The 16623-nt window shown below is 42.4% G+C and overlaps 1 protein-coding gene across 3 annotated transcripts in view; it reads left to right on the top strand.

Annotated features, from left to right (window-relative positions):
- LOC311239522 (rho guanine nucleotide exchange factor 18-like) overlaps positions 1-16623 on the top strand; it is a 123239-nt gene that overhangs the window by 82069 nt on the left and 24547 nt on the right. For all 3 annotated transcript variants that reach the window (XM_084327842.1, XM_084327841.1, XM_084327843.1), the window contains exons 3-8: positions 3875-4006; positions 4320-4426; positions 5552-5692; positions 5979-6232; positions 11082-11207; positions 15512-15629. In XM_084327842.1, coding sequence (XP_084183968.1) covers positions 3939-4006; positions 4320-4426; positions 5552-5692; positions 5979-6232; positions 11082-11207; positions 15512-15629 — 814 coding nt within the window. In that variant the 5' untranslated portion in view covers positions 3875-3938. The remainder of the gene's footprint in view (positions 1-3874; positions 4007-4319; positions 4427-5551; positions 5693-5978; positions 6233-11081; positions 11208-15511; positions 15630-16623) is intronic.

Genomic DNA, 16623 nt, shown 5'->3' with positions numbered 1-16623 from the left:
TCTATTTTTCTGATAACAGGTGTTTAATCAAAGATCCCCGCTTTCTAGTCTTGCACAAGGACCAATCAGCATGGCTATGGGCGGGTTCATTTTCCATTGATGGGGATTTGATTGGCTGTTTACCTGCGGTCGCAGGATTAATAACGTTAACGTTAGATTGGCCAGATAAACAATTCAAATATACTAATTAAAATGGTTGGACCTGCGAGATTTTTTACTTTGTACTTTGTAGGTCTGCATTTTAAATGTAAGGAGTAAAAAGTATGTTTTTTTTCTCTGAAATGTAATGGAGTAAAAGTATACAAACCTAATAATACTTGAGTAAAGTACAAATCCCCCAAAACAGTACTTAAGTATTGTAACGAAGTACAATTACTCAAGTACTTTACACCCCTGCGTTAGACAATGCCTCATGTATTAAACTACAGTGAATAGTTGACTGGGTCATTTTGTTTAAACAGTAACGTTAGCTAGGTAGCTAATGTTAGCTCATGGAACAACGATAGCTAGTTAGCCAACACTAGCCAACTACTGTGAAAACAAATGCCAAAATGATGATATCAGACGTTGATATCAGGAGCTATCAGTATCTAGCCAGCTAGATAACGTTAGACAATGCCTCATGTATTAAACTAAAGTGAATAGTTGACTGGGTCATTTTGTTTAAACAGTAACGTTAGCTAGGTAGCTAACGTTAGCTCACGGAGGTCTCATGCACTCGACTGTTGCCGGAGCATTTGTTGACATGGGTCTGTGAGGGGGAGGGGCAAGGCGTGCAGCAGCAGCAGTGAGTGAGTGAGAACTCCGCTGAGAATTGGATCATGTTTTTCGTGCGTGTCATCGATCAGTTTTCACGATCTGCGAAAATAAAGCATTATCGGAATTCACCGATCTCATATTTATACTGAATATCGGCCGATACTGATCGCTGGTCGATCGATCGGGGCATCCCTAGTCTTCATGGGTAAAGGTGTGATAGGTAATCCTTTAAAGAAAAGAATACATCCACAGAGCCTTTAGAAGGGTGCCGAATAAAAGTGTTGCTTTTCCCCCCAAAAAAGATTATTGATATTTGTACTCTATAGCTAAATTTGTATGTAGAGTAATCATTAAAAAAGAAAATAATAATAATAAATAAAAAAGAGCACACAGCTTTTAGAAAGATGCGGAATAACAGTATTGCTTTTCCCCCCAAAAAATTATTTGTGGGTCCAAAATGAATGTTGTTGTTTACATGTTGCAGGCATGACATGCATCCCTTCCCTACTTCCCATTTCCCCACGTGCTCTAGTGTGACATCTAGTGGCTGACTGTGATCTATAGCACCCTTTTTAAGTTCCTGTTTTATTGCCAGTGTTATCTCACAGGTCGGCCTAACCGCTAAAAGGAAGCGCCAGCTGTGGCACAATAGGGCTTTCGCCGGTAAACCACCAGACCGGCTCCACCTTGCCGTAGATTCTAGCTGGTGTCTGGAACTCTTTGGTTTTAATGCCACACCATTAATCTATGAGACATTTACGTCTTTTAACATGCTTGTGTTTTATTTTTATCTTGTATAAACACCGACATGGAGCTGCAGCAGCACTTTAACAGTTTTAGAGCCGTTCTAACAATCTTAGTGCTTCTGAATGTAATGATTCTTCTTCCTTTGTATTTAAGAGAAGAGAAGACAAGATATTCCTTTATTGATCCCCTTGGGTAGATTTTAGTGTCATAGCAACAGGGGGGAGGGGAGGTACAGGTATGGGCAGGGTAGTAGTCGAAATACATAAATATAGGGAATAAAATAAACAGTGTAAACAATATAATAGGTTGAGGTTGAATATATAGGTTGATAAATTGTGTTGTTGTTGACGGCACCACGCGTCAATATAGAACATGATGAAATGTCAGTGTGATGGAAGGCCTGAAGCAGACAGGTCATGACGGTCATGATAAATAAGGGCTGTTGTCTCTTTTAGAGGCAATCTGTCTTCTGCTCTCTCAGAGGAGTAGTGTTGTCACGATACTGGAATTTCGAACTTCGATACGATACTTTGAAAAGTATCGATATTCGATACCATTTTCGATACCACAGGGAAAAAGTTTCAATCATAAAATGTAAAAAGAAAAAAAAGAAGAAAAAAAAGATAAATATATATATATTTTTTTTTATAAATTTTGCTTTTGTTGCTGGTTGATTCTCCTCAGCTTCTCTCTGGTACTATAAGATAAGATAAATATAACACCTTTAAAACCCTTTGTTTATCTTTAGATCACACATATAAAAATAACTAAATGATATAATCTTAGAAATTAAGTAAAGTTAATAGTACTGCGTGTTAAGCATAACAGATTGATTGATTGCAAATTGTATTAACAGATTGCAGAATGGGTACAATACAGTACAGCTCAATACACACAATTGTTAAGGGGATGCAGACCAGTCTTGTTTACATCAGGGTCCCCCATTTTCAATTCATCATAACATATATGACTTTTTTTTTTTACCTTTTTTCAACTGCAAAGTAAAACGTTGTCAACATAATATGTTTTATCTAATAAAATAAAGTTCAGTCTGTTCATCTCACTTCAATAATTTTTATTGCAGAACATGGTATTTTATCAAGCAGACAGATGTAAACACTGTAATCTGTGTTGCATGTACCTGACAAACTGAACTGTTTGTATTAGTCATATTCCAACTTAACTGAATGTGTGTGTGTGTGTGTGTGGACTACTGTACTATTACAGGTATTGAAATGAACAATGCAACTTCCTTATACAAAAAATAAATATATATATATTTTTTTTAGGAATAATTAAATATCGATATTGCGGGAAATGAGTATTGAAACCGTTTTAAATATTCAGAATCGATATGTATAGAAAAATCAATATTTTTGACAACACTACAGAAGAGATCAATGACAACTCTCCTTATACCACAGTTCAAGGTGCTGTAAGTGGTATTATTTTGTTAAAATGTGTTAAATAGCTCTACATTCGTATAGCCATCATCACTGATGTATAGTGTATTTTGCGTTTACTGCAGAGCGGAGGGACTGGGAGACCTATGTTACTGACCAAACACTCTATATCAGTGATGGCTGTCCGAGCTATTATTTTAACATGTAGACATTTTAACTTATAACAAACAAAATACCACTTTATAGCATATTTTTAAGTAACAGGAAATGTACAGAATAAACCCTGACTGGTGATTCAAGATGCCGACACGATGCAAAGCTGTACATCATCCTGGAATATCTTATCTTATTACAGGGCTACCTACCAAAGACCATTCATTAATCTGACTAATAGATTCAAGATGTTTATCCATCACGTACATACACAAGACATATAGTGAAATGAAGGTGGCCATGGCCGCTTCGATTGTGCAAAAATAGTCCAGCAGAAAAAATAGTCCAGCAGAACTGCAGCTGTTACCATAGCGATGCAAATAAAGTGCTTGACAGGTGGCGCCTTGTTGTCCACAGAGAATATTATTCAGAAATAATAACTGATTGCTGGCACAGAATATGTTCATATTCAACAAAGCTCTGCAATATGGACTTGATTGCTTGTCTACTCTTCCTCATCTCTCTTTTTCTTTCATCTTGCATTCCATCTCTCTCTCCCTTCTCTGTCTCTGTTCTCTCTCTCCTCTCTCCCTATCCTCTGTCTGTCTCTCTTGTCTCTCTGTTCTCTGTCTCTCTCTCTGTCTCTCTCTCTCTCCGTCTCCTCTGTTCTCTATCTCTCCTCTCCTCTCTCTCTGTTCTCTCTCTGTTCTCTCCTCTCCTCTCTCTGTTCTCTCTCTGTTCTCTCTCTCTCCTCTCCTCTCTGTTCTCTCTCTCTCCTCTCTCTGTTCTCTCTCTCTCTATGTCTCTCTCAGTCCTGGGGAGAGTGTTTCTCCCCCAGCCTCCCATGGCCTCCTGGTCTGTCCCGTTGGACCAGGCATGACCATCACCCCAGCAGATCCCAGCACCCAGCCTGCTACCTCCTCTAACCACCCTGCCAGCTGCAGGTGAGGAGGGGATATAAGGCTTGTATTTAAACAATACTCTTAAATGTTCATTTGTAGGAAAGAGTTTTCAGTGTTCAAGTTGCATAGTTAATAACGTATAAGATGCCCCGTGAGAAGTTGTACATGTATATCAGAAATGGCTAAACATTTGTTCCATCTTCTATTGTGGATACTTCATTTTGAAACATAACCCTTTTGAATATAATGTGTGTTTGTGCATGTGTCCTTGCCTGCACGCACCCGAGTGTGCGCAGACTCCTGACATCACTCTTTAATTTAACTATCGACCCTTATCTCGCTGCATGCCGCCCAGATCCCGTCCTGTGCTGATGGAGGAGGTCGATGCGTTTCGAGTGAAGCTCTTCCACGAGGACACTGTGTCCCTGGCCCCCTCCACCGCCGAGCCCATCAACCTAGAAGGTCAGCTGCCGACTAGATGGATGTGGTAATAAAAGGGGGATGAGGACCTGTTGAAAGGTCCCAGCACCTCTATCATAACATCTGTCCTGGCTCACTGAGCTTTGACATCGGAGATAGCTGGAGCTGGGTAGAGGATGAGCTGGGTAGAGGATGAGCTGGTAGATGATGAGCTGGGTAGAGGATGAGCTGGTAGAGGATGAGCTGGGTAGAGGATGAGCTGGTAGATGATGAGCTGGGTAGAGGATGAGCTGGTAGATGATGAGCTGGTAGATGATGAGCTGGTAGATGATGAGCTGGTAGATGATGAGCTGGTAGATGATGAGCTGGTAGATGATGAGCTGGTAGATGATGAGCTGGTAGAGGATGAGCTGGTAGATGATGAGCTGGTAGATGATGAGCTGGTAGATGATGAGCTGGTAGATGATGAGCTGGTAGATGATGAGCTGGTAGATGATGAGCTGGTAGAGGATGAGCTGGTAGATGATGAGCTGGTAGATGATGAGCTGGTAGATGATGAGCTGGTAGAGGATGAGCTGGTAGAGGATGAGCTGGTAGAGGATGAGCTGGTAGAGGATGAGCTGGTAGATGATGAGCTGGTAGATGATGAGCTGGTAGATGATGAGCTGGTAGATGATGAGCTGGTAGATGATGAGCTGGTAGATGATGAGCTGGTAGATGACGAGCTGGTAGATGACGAGCTGGTAGATGACGAGCTGGTAGATGACGAGCTGGTAGATGACGAGCTGGTAGATGACGAGCTGGTAGATGACGAGCTGGTAGATGACGAGCTGGTAGATGACGAGCTGGTAGATGGAGCTTCACAACATAAACATTCTAAATGGACCCAAGTGTGTTTCCTGTTGCAATGTGTATGTTTGTAACGTGAGTGTAATGTGTATGTTTGCAACGTGAGTGTAATGTGTATGTTTGTAACGTGAGTGTAATGTGTATGTTTGTAACGTGAGTGTAATGTGTATGTTTGTAACGTGAGTGTAATGTGTATGTTTGTAACGTGAGTGTAATGTGTATGTTTGTAACGTGAGTGTAATGTGTATGTTTGTAACGTGAGTGTAATGTGTATGTTTGTAATGTGTATGTTTGTAACGTGAGTGTAATGCGTGACAGATGGCCACTATGCAACACTGCGAGCTGATCTGGAGTCTGATGCCCAGGACCTGGAGGCAGAGTCTTGGAGTGTGGCGGTCGACCAGAGCTACCTCAAGGCCCTGAACAAAGAAACCACGAAGCGACAAGATGTTATCTACGGTAGGTCCACTGTTAAGAGACCAGATGTTATCTACGGTAGGTCCACTGTTAAGAGACCAGATGTTATCTACGGTAGGTCCACTGTTAAGAGACCAGACGTTATCTACGGTAGGTCCACTGTTAAGAGACCAGACGTTATCTACGGTAGGTCCACTGTTAAGAGACCAGACGTTATCTACGGTAGGTCCACTGTTAAGAGATGAGATGTTATCTACGGTAGGTCCACTGTTAAGAGATGAGATGTTATCTATCGATGATGCTAAACCACGTCGCCTGCGTTCCCCAGAGCTGATCCAGACGGAGATGCACCACGTGCGGACCCTGAAGATCCTCCTCCACGTCTACAAGTACGAGCTGACGGAGTCCCAGCTGCTGGAGGAGGCCCGGCTGGAGCGCCTGTTCCCCCGCGTGGAAGCCCTCCTGGTCCTGCACCAGCACCTCCTCTGCAGCCTGAAGCAGCGCCGCCAGCAGGCCCTGGAGCAGGAGGACAGCACCACCAACTACCACATCACACAGCTGGGGGACATACTCATCTCCCAGGTAGGGAGCGCTTAATGCCCCCTGGAAGCCTAGCTAGAGCCGGGATTTCTTTAGATTGGTGGTGTTTATTCAGAACTAGCACACTGCTATGATGTCATGTTAGTGTTCCGTCACTAAGCACACGGCTATGATGTCATGTTAGTGTTCCATCACTAAGCACACTGCTATGATGTCATGTTAGTGTTCCGTCACTAAGCACACGGCTATGATGTCATGTTAGTGTTCTGTCACTAAGCACACTGCTATGATGTCATGTTAGTGTTCTGTCACTAAGCACACTGCTATGATGTCATGTTAGTGTTCTGTCACTAAGCACACTGCTATGATATCATGTTAGTGTTCTGTCACTAAGCACACTGCTATGATGTCATGTTAGTTTTCTGTCACTAAGCACACTGCTATGATGTCATGTTAGTGTTCTGTCACTAAGCACACTGCTATGATATCATGTTAGTGTTCTGTCACTAAGCACACTGCTATGATATCATGTTAGTGTTCTCTCACTAAGCACACTGCTATGATGTCATGTTAGTGTTCTGTCACTAAGCACACGGCTATGATGTCATGTTAGTGTTCCATCACTAAGCACACTGCTATGATGTCATGTTAGTGTTCCATCACTAAGCACACTGCTATGATATCATGTTAGTGTTCTGTCACTAAGCACACGGCTATGATGTCATGTTAGTGTTCTGTCACTAAGCACACTGCTATGATGTCATGTTAGTGTTCCATCACTAAGCACACTGCTATGATATCATGTTAGTGTTCCGTCACTAAGCACACTGCTATGATGTCATGTTAGTGTTCTGTCACTAAGCACACTGCTATGATGTCATGTTAGTGTTCTGTTACTAAGCACACTGCTATGATGTCATGTTAGTGTTCCGTCACTAAGCACACTGCTATGATGTCATGTTAGTGTTCCGTCACTAAGCACACTGCTATGATGTCATGTTAGTGTTCTGTCACTAAGCACACTGCTATGATGTCATGTTAGTGTTCTGTCACTAAGCACACTGCTATGATGTCATGTTAGTGTTCCGTCACTAAGCACACTGCTATGATGTCATGTTAGTGTTCCGTCACTAAGCACACTGCTATGATATCATGTTAGTGTTCTGTCACTAAGCACACTGCTATGATATCATGTTAGTGTTCTGTCACTAAGCACACTGCTATGATGTCATGTTAGTGTTCTGTCACTAAGCACACGGCTATGATGTCATGTTAGTGTTCTGTCACTAAGCACACTGCTATGATATCGTGTTAGTGTTCTGTCACTAAGCACACTGCTATGATATCGTGTTAGTGTTCTGTCACTAAGCACACTGCTATGATATCGTGTTAGTGTTCTGTTACTAAGCACACTGCTATGATATCGTGTTAGTGTTCTGTCACTAAGCACACTGCTATGATATCATGTTAGTGTTCTGTCACTAAGCACACTGCTATGATGTCATGTTGGTGTTCTGTCACTAAGCACACTGCTATGATGTCATGTTAGTGTTCTGTCACTAAGCACACTGCTATGATATCATGTTAGTGTTCTGTCACTAGGCACACTGCTATGATATCATGTTAGTGTTCTGTCACTAAGCACACTGCTATGATATCGTGTTAGTGTTCTGTCACTAAGCACACTGCTATGATATCATGTTAGTGTTCTTCCACTAAGCACACTGCTATGATATCGTGTTAGTGTTCTGTCACTAAGCACACTGCTATGATGTCATGTTAGTGTTCCGTCACTAAGCACACTGCTATGATATCATGTTAGTGTTCTGTCACTAAGCACACTGCTATGATGTCATGTTAGTGTTCTGTCACTAAGCACACTGCTATGATATCATGTTAGTGTTCTTCCACTAAGCACACTGCTATGATACCCTGACACCCTGTGTTCTTCCACTAAGCACACGGCTATGATACCCTGACACCCTGTGTTCTTCCACTAAGCACACTGCTATGATACCCTGACACCCTGTGTTCTACCACTAAGCACACTGCTATGATACCCTGACACCCTGTGTTCTACCACTAAGCACACTGCTATGATACCCTGACACCCTGTGTTCTACCACTAAGCACACTGCTATGATACCCTGACACCCTGTGTTCTACCACTAAGCACACTGCTATGATACCCTGACACCCTGTGTTCTACCACTAAGCACACTGCTATGATACCCTGACACCCTGTGTTCTACCACTAAGCACACTGCTATGATACCCTGACACCCTGTGTTCTACCACTAAGCACACTGCTATGATACCCTGACACCCTGTGTTCTTCCACTAAGCACACTGGAGCCATGTCCTCATGACTGTTAGGAGAACACGTCATGGTATCGCCCCCCTCCCTCTGGCGTCTGTCAGTGACTCTCTTTCACTTTCGCCTCTTATCTCCTCATCTGTCTCCTGGTCCCGTCCCTCTCTCTTCCTCATTGGTCTAGTCTTTCATCAGCCTCTCTCACTCTCACCCCCCCCTTCTATCCACATCATCTGTCGCACACCCCGTCTGTGCCTCCTCTCTCTGCCCCTGTGAGGCGGGGCAGGCAGGGTGTCCAGGTGTCCTGAGGAATGGCTGGTATGACGGAGGAATGGTGTCCTCACAGCCCAGGAATGGTGCCGTGTCACTGCCATGACATTCCTGACATTAACTCTCTGCTGTCTGCCCATTCCTGTGTTAACATTAACTCTCTGCTGTCTGCCCATTCCTGTGTTAACATTAACTCTCTGCTGTCTGCCCATTCCTGTGTTAACATTAACTCTCTACTGTCTGCCCATTCCTGTGTTAACATTAACTCTCTGCTGTCTGTCTGCCCATTCCTGTGTTAACATTAACTCTATGCTGTCTGTCCATTCCTGTGTTAACATTAACTCTCTGCTGTCTGTCCATTCCTGTGTTAACATCAACTCTCTGCTGTCTGCCCATTCCTGTGTTAACATTAACTCTCTGTCTGTCCATTCCTGTGTTAACATTAACTCTCTGTCTGTCCATTCCTGTGTTAACATTAACTCTCTGCTGTCTGTCCATTCCTGTGTTAACATTAACTCTCTGCTGTCTGTCCATTCCTGTGTTAAAGGATAACTCCACTTTTTTTTTTTAATTAGCTTATTTAACATCTTCCCTGGAGTTAGACAAGAAGATGCATACCTTTTTTGTCTCTGTGCGTGCATTTTAGCTTTGGGAATAGACGCTCCGTTAGCATAGCTTAGCTTCATCACTGGAAGTGGGGGAGGACAGTAGCCTTACAGTGCCTTACAGTGTATTGCAAGGTCTGACATTGACCAAACTTGATATGCATGACCTTGGTGGGCTCTAGGTCAACTCCTGAAAAGGGGGTCAATGTCAGACTTTGCAATCAAAAGTTAGGGGGCTAATAACCCTTGCCATAATTTCAGTGCGCCCCTAACTTTTGATTGCAAGGTCTGACATTGACCCCCTTTTCAGGAGTTGACCTAGAGCCCACCAAGGTCATGCATATCAAGTTTGGTCAATGTCAGACCTTGCAATACACTGTAAGGCACTGTAAGGCTACTGTCCTCCCCCACTTCCAGTGATGAAGCTAAGCTATGCTAACGGAGCGTCTATTCCCAAAGCTAAAATGCACGCACAGAGACAAAAAAGGTATGTATCTTCTTGTCTAACTCCAGGGAAGATGTTAAATAAGCTAATTTAAAAAAAAAGTGGAGTTATCCTTTAACATTAACTCTCTGCTGTCTGTCCATTCCTGTGTTAACATTAACTCTCTGCTGTCTGTCCATTCCTGTGTTAACATTAACTCTCTGTCTGTCCATTCCTGTGTTAACATTAACTCTCTGTCTGTCCATTCCTGTGTTAACATTAACTCTCTGCTGTCTGTCCATTCCTGTGTTAACATTAACTCTCTGTCTGTCCATTCCTGTGTTAACATTAACTCTCTGCTGTCTGCCCATTCCTGTGTTAACATTAACTCTCTGCTGTCTGCCCATTCCTGTGTTAACATTAACTCTCTACTGTCTGTCCATTCCTGTGTTAACATTAACTCTCTACTGTCTGCCCATTCCTGTGTTAACATTAACTCTCTGCCGTCTGTCCATTCCTGTGTTAACATTAACTCTGTCTATTCCTGTGTTAACATTAACTCTCTGCCGTCTGTCCATTCCTGTGTTAACATTAATTCTCTGCCGTCTGTCCATTCCTGTGTTAACATTAATTCTCTGTCTATTCCTGTGTTAACATTAACTCTCTACTGTCTGTCCATTCCTGTGTTAGAACTACGTAAAAGTGGCGAACCACATAGCGCGCTCAGCCGCGACACGGCCGACCCGGGTTCGACTCCCGAACCGGGTTCGACTCCCGAACCCGTCGTTATTTGCCGAATGTCTTCCCCCCACTCTGTCTCCCATTCCTCATCTGTCTCTCCCTACTGGACTGCCCAGTAGAAATAAAGCGATAAAACGCCAAAAAATAAATATAAAAAAAAAAAAGAATATACATGTGAATGGAGCAGGTGCTATAGTTCCTGTGCTTGAAGAAATTTTATTTCTTTGCCATTTCTCTCATCTTCCCGGTTTGTCTGTGTAAAACACTGATCAGTTACCTCTCACAGCCGCAGGGTGCCACTATTGTGCAAATATTGGATTCATCTTTAAAAAAAAAACTTGACTTTGGTTCAGTCAGATTGGGAAACCCAGGCTGCGTGTAAACGGTGTGTGAAATGTCTAGGTAGTACAGATGTTCTGAGCCAGATGTTTTGAGCCGGATAAATTGAGCCAGATGTCTTGACCCAAATGTTTTGAGCCAGATGTCTTGAGCCGGCTGTTTTGAGCCTGATGTTTTGAGCCAGATGTTTTTTACTAGTTTTCAGGTGAGTTGGGAGAGAGGATGATGGATAGCTACAGCGTGTTCTGCAGCCACCACAGTGACGCCATCAGCCTCTACAGAGAGCACATGCAGAACAACAAGAAGCTCCAGAACCTAGCGAAGGTAAAAAAAAAAAAGTGTTCAGAATCAATCAAATTGATTTGTATTAGGGATGCTCGATATTGGCTTTTTTACCTATACCGATATTGTCCAACTCATAATTTTCGATACCGATAACAACCGATACCGATATATGCAGGGTTCCCCCCCCCCCAAAAAACGGAATAATTTCAGGTAATTAACATTACATATCGCTTGTTGTGGAATTAACACAACATTATGCATACTTTTGACAATCAATAAAATCAGAATTTGTTCTTACTTGCTTGCCTGGGTAAATAAAGAGTAAAAAAATTTAAATTTGAATACCTATATTTTCCGATATCACATTCTAATGCCAATATCGGCCGATAATATTGGTAGGCCGATAATATCGGACATCCCTAATTTGTATGTTTATGTTTATTTAGGATCCCCATTAGCTTTTGCACTTGACAAAAGCTATTCTTCCTGGGGTCCGGCACTTACAACAATACAACAATATTCAATACATTACATCATTATCAACATCAATTACATCATCAATTACATCATTATCAACATCATTAACAATCTCATCCTCAGTTAACTCATTCCGTGCCGGACCCGAGTATAGTCTCGCCGAACGTTCGGTGCCGGACCCCAGTATAGTCGGGTTTTGGTTGTTATTTCTTTTATTCGCTATTTCCATTGATTATCCATCCAGGTAGCCTGATGTTATCATTGGGAATGAGTCTGAGATTGCAAACGTCCAATACTGCCACCTTGCGGCCGGTATTGCACATCCTTTGAAACTCTCTGGCTTAGGCTGTGCGTCGATATAAAAAGTCCGGGCCGGGTTTTCCTTGTCGGGCAGGACAAGCGTTTATAACTGATGGATTGAGGAGAATCAAGCACTGCCGGTTCATGTTCTTTGGTGGATTATGTTGGCAACACGATCGACATCAATACTTGGAATGGCGATCAGATAATTGGAATATTCTTTTTGGAGTACATCCTAGTCAAGGTAAGGGCTATATGGTATCAATCTTGCGCTGATCCAAGAATCCATTCACTGCGATCCGACCGTATGTGTGTAATGTGTGTGTGTGTAGGGTATTCCGTTGGTGGCGATCAAAGCATAGAAATACGACCCCCCCCCCCCCCCCCCCACCCTTTCATGCATTCATGATGAAACATAAAACTGTAAAACTATACTCATATTCACCACGGTATAAAACGGGAATGTATGGATGCATTTTTTTTCTTTTTCACAAATTGAACGATAGAAACTCTGTCAAATGGGCAATAGTATTGTATCCATAGATATGATATATAATATAGTTTGAGCCCTGCAAACACTGCCATGTATCCCCATTCTTTAAACCGGTGGCCTTTCAACAGTAACAGTAAACAGCGCCCTCTGGTGCTGAAAGTGTTAAGGATGATATTGTACAAGATACTTTAGTATATAAAGTATTAAAATAAAATAAATAGTGCTTCCTGAGCAGCACTCACTGCCATCAACATAAATACAATTAACATTGGTTTTCACCGCTATACCATAAGGGTTCAGTGCATGCTCGTTAGTAGATGCTATTTGAATTTTTTCTTGAAAGTGGTTTTGGATTCTATTTCAGCGAAGTAACTTGGCAATGAGTTCAATTCCATGATAGCTCTGTAAGTCACAGAAGATTTTAGTAGATTTGTTCTGGGTTTAGGTGCCAGTAGGTGGCCTAACGTAGCTTGTCTGGTCACATGGTCATTGTAACTGAGGGGTACAATTCCCTGACTGTATTAAAGAGTATGATATATTAAACCACTACTAGTTATGTACTTTAATTACTGGCCATACAGTACATGAATATATATGGTGAACACCCACACAAGAATACGGCATTGACACATATTTGGAGGGTATTTATTATTATCAAGCAACGTTAGGTTACAGATTGAGAATTAGGCTCGCGCTTGTATGGCGAAGAACATGCGTAAAGTCAGTCAAGAGCGTAAGTCAATGAGAATAGTATGAATACTAGGATGGGTCTAAACTGACGCCACCTGTGGTATAGCAATTACATAGGGCACACTAGTACCAGCTGGAGACACTGGGGGGTTCCCTCCGGGTGTAAGGCCGGCAGGGGTAGAGGAATGTTCGGGTACAAAGTCTGGGTCAACGAGGAATAACGAGGCTCCAGATACAGGAGCCAGTGCATGTACTCCCTTGATCATCAGACAAAGCAACAGCTATAATCCAGTATGCTCGACAGCATGGAAGACAGCTAGCCAGCCTCTTCCTAGAGGCGGGCTCGAGTGATGATCCTCACGGGGGGTAGATCCCAAACGACAGTGGGATCGACGGTTCTCTGCTCCAGCAGTCACGGTCCCAAAGCAATATAATCCAACCAGAAATGGTTCTGCAGTCGCCGGTGTAGGTTCTCCGGTGTACATATCCAACGGTTCTCGTCTAGGACTCCTCGGGTGGGGGCACGAGTTTAGGCCGCCCAGCCTGGATAAGTGCACTAGCTATATACACGACGAACCGGTGGTAATGCTGGTCACTGAAGAATTGTAGCCGCACGATACACTATAAATGATAGACTATTACTTCACATTAGAATAAGTCGAACTCAACGTTACTGCGTTAAACTCTGACACTTTAGCAATCTATTCGCACTAGTGGTCTGCAAGGGCCTTGAAATAAAGCCCGAGCCCTGCCCGAGCCCTTGAACTTCAGGCCCTGCCTGAAAATAAGCCCGACTGTAAATAATATTTTAAGCCCTAGCCCGCGTGAAAACCCGAAAAAAATTATTATTATTCTTATTATTATTATTAAAATATAATTTTTTTTGTATTTGTTTTAAATATTCGAAACACTGTTTTATATGAACGTAATAAATAAACAAAACTAAGAAGCATTTACATAGCCTGTTTCGCAATGCCGTCTCTCCCAGTGCTCGCTTATATAGACTGACTCACACTGTCACACATCAGCCTCTAAAACGTATTGAAGGCTATAGAATCTTTTTTGACACACACACACGACACACAATAGCCTACTCAGTCAAACAAACAAACAGCAAACAGAAATCAGATTTCGAGCAGAGCAACGTAATGAAAATCACAACAAAACAAGTAGCAGTCGCGACCCAGCAAATAGTAAACATCACTCACCAGACGTCAGCAACACGTTGAACACCGTTAACAAAACCGGCTACATACATCCCAAGAACAAATTAAAACGTTCGCCAACTGGCTATATTCCAACACAACCAATCGAGTTGAACTTGTCCCCTGAGTTCTCTCTGCGCGCTGCAGTAATTACATCCAAATGTTTCTCTGGCGCAAAAGAGAAAGCGAATCTTAAAACGAAGGTTATCATATAACCCTAGTTATATGAAAAAAAGAAAAAAAACGCAAAAAAAAAACGTCGGTGCCCGGGCAAGGTTGCAGTGCACTAATTCGCACGCGGTTCTCAAGGCTCTATTTAGAGGCAAAGTGGCTCACTTCACTGCACGTTGTCTCGTGGTGAAGGCATCAAGGTTTGAACTGAACAAGTGCTGCTGTGTACACCTGCGCCGTATTTATACGTAAGGTGAATTATCTAGTGCCAACCTCAGTTCTGTCTCGTATTACTGCGCAGACTCTGGACATGTTGAGACATGCCCGGAGTTGCCTTTGAACTTGCCGTTGGGGGCTTGGCCGTTGGCGCCTAGGGGTCGCTGTCCAATAGGAGAGCGAATATTACTCTGGTTTGTACCCAGGTAAAGGGATATTCCGTGTATATATACAAATAATATACAAGGGATATCAAACGATATACAAATATTATACAAGGGATCTCAAGCAATAAATATATATATTCGGTTTAATCTGACCCTTTGTAACAGTCATGTTCTTCTCTTATGTAAACTATATGATCATAAAAATTGAGAAAAGAGAAGTCGCCTATTCTCAGTCCTTGCCCCACAATGGTGGAATGAACTACCCACCCCAGTTAGGACAGCCGAAACCCGTCCAATCTTTCGCCGTCGACTAAAGACGCACTTCTTCAACCATTATCTGAAATAATAATAAAAATAATAATTTAAAAAAAAAGATCTAACCCTAACTAACCTTACTGTCATGCACATGTCCTAATAAACTAACCTACACACTGTAACACGCAACACTTTGATGAACATTGTTACTCAGCTGATAGAGTTGTACCCTTGCTGATGACTTGTCGTACAGAACTTGTAAGTCGCTTTGGATAAAAGCGTCAGCTAAATGACTAAATGTAAATGTAAATATGTATGTATGTGTGTTTTAATGAGCGAGTCAACTGGAAACATTGTCCCTTTCTGCAGAAAATTGGCCAGTTGTCCATTGTGAGACGGCTTGGTGTCCCGGAGTGTTTCCTGTTGGTGACTCAGAGGATCACCAAGTACCCCGTCCTGCTGGAGCGCATCATACAGAACACTGAAGGTGACCAGCCACACATTCCTCCAGTTCCGCTGTGTGTACGTGTGTGTGGTGTGTGTCATTGGCTAGTCTCACTGGCTATGTTCACACTGCAAGCCTTGTGTGGCCAAGATCAGATTCCAGTCCAGCTCCTGAACTGACCCACATGTGTGCAAATGAACAATAAAGAAGATCGACAAATTATTGACAAATGTCAATCTAGACTAGAGTGACGTAAAAGTCACATGAAAGTCGCATGACTTCAGACTGAGGTGATTTGACCTGTATGTGTTTTTTAGAGCCGCCTATCAAAGTGGCCCAAATCAGAATTGAAAAGGTCCGATTTCATATGATTTGTGCTGTTCACACTGTCTGAGTCACATGAGCAAAGAAATGCGATTCAGATCCACTTTTGCCTGCAGTGTGAATGTAGCCACTGTGTTTGACTCCATCACCCTGAATCCTTTTAGTTTTGTCCCGATTTGAAGAACATACAGAGCAAAGTGAAAGACTCTATATAAACAGAATGTCAAGAGGGCAGGCAGCCGGCTGGAGTCTGTTTCCTCCTTCTCATAATAGAGGCATGGAATGTTCGTGTCGTTGTCTGTCTTCCAGGACGGCTGCCTGTAACCATTGGTAACCACTCTCAAAGGAAGTGCTTCGTTTCTATGCAGTGGTAGAGCAGGGATTCATAATAAAACACAAGATACTTGTGCCCTAATGATGAGGATAAGCTCTCTGTGAAGAAACACACTCCCATTGTCAACATGTCAAAAGAAAGTCTAACATGCCTATACAGTACGTGAAATATGATATTACTGTTCCAGTTCCACTGTGATCCAGTAATAACACACCAAATTATTATGTTTTTGTTGATATATTTATCATATATCATCATTATTTTCAAATAAAACTTGGTTTCTCTGTTCTTCCTCATCCTAGTAGTTATTATTACATGGCGTTTTAACATTCGCCGAAATGCTTGATTGTGATTGGTCAATAGCACTCGTCAGAGGTC

This window comes from Notolepis coatsorum (genome assembly GCF_963971535.1).
Source record: "Notolepis coatsorum genome assembly, chromosome: 13".
Classification (NCBI taxonomy): domain Eukaryota; kingdom Metazoa; phylum Chordata; class Actinopteri; order Aulopiformes; family Paralepididae; genus Notolepis; species Notolepis coatsorum.
This window is presented reverse-complemented; position numbering and strand designations above follow the sequence as displayed.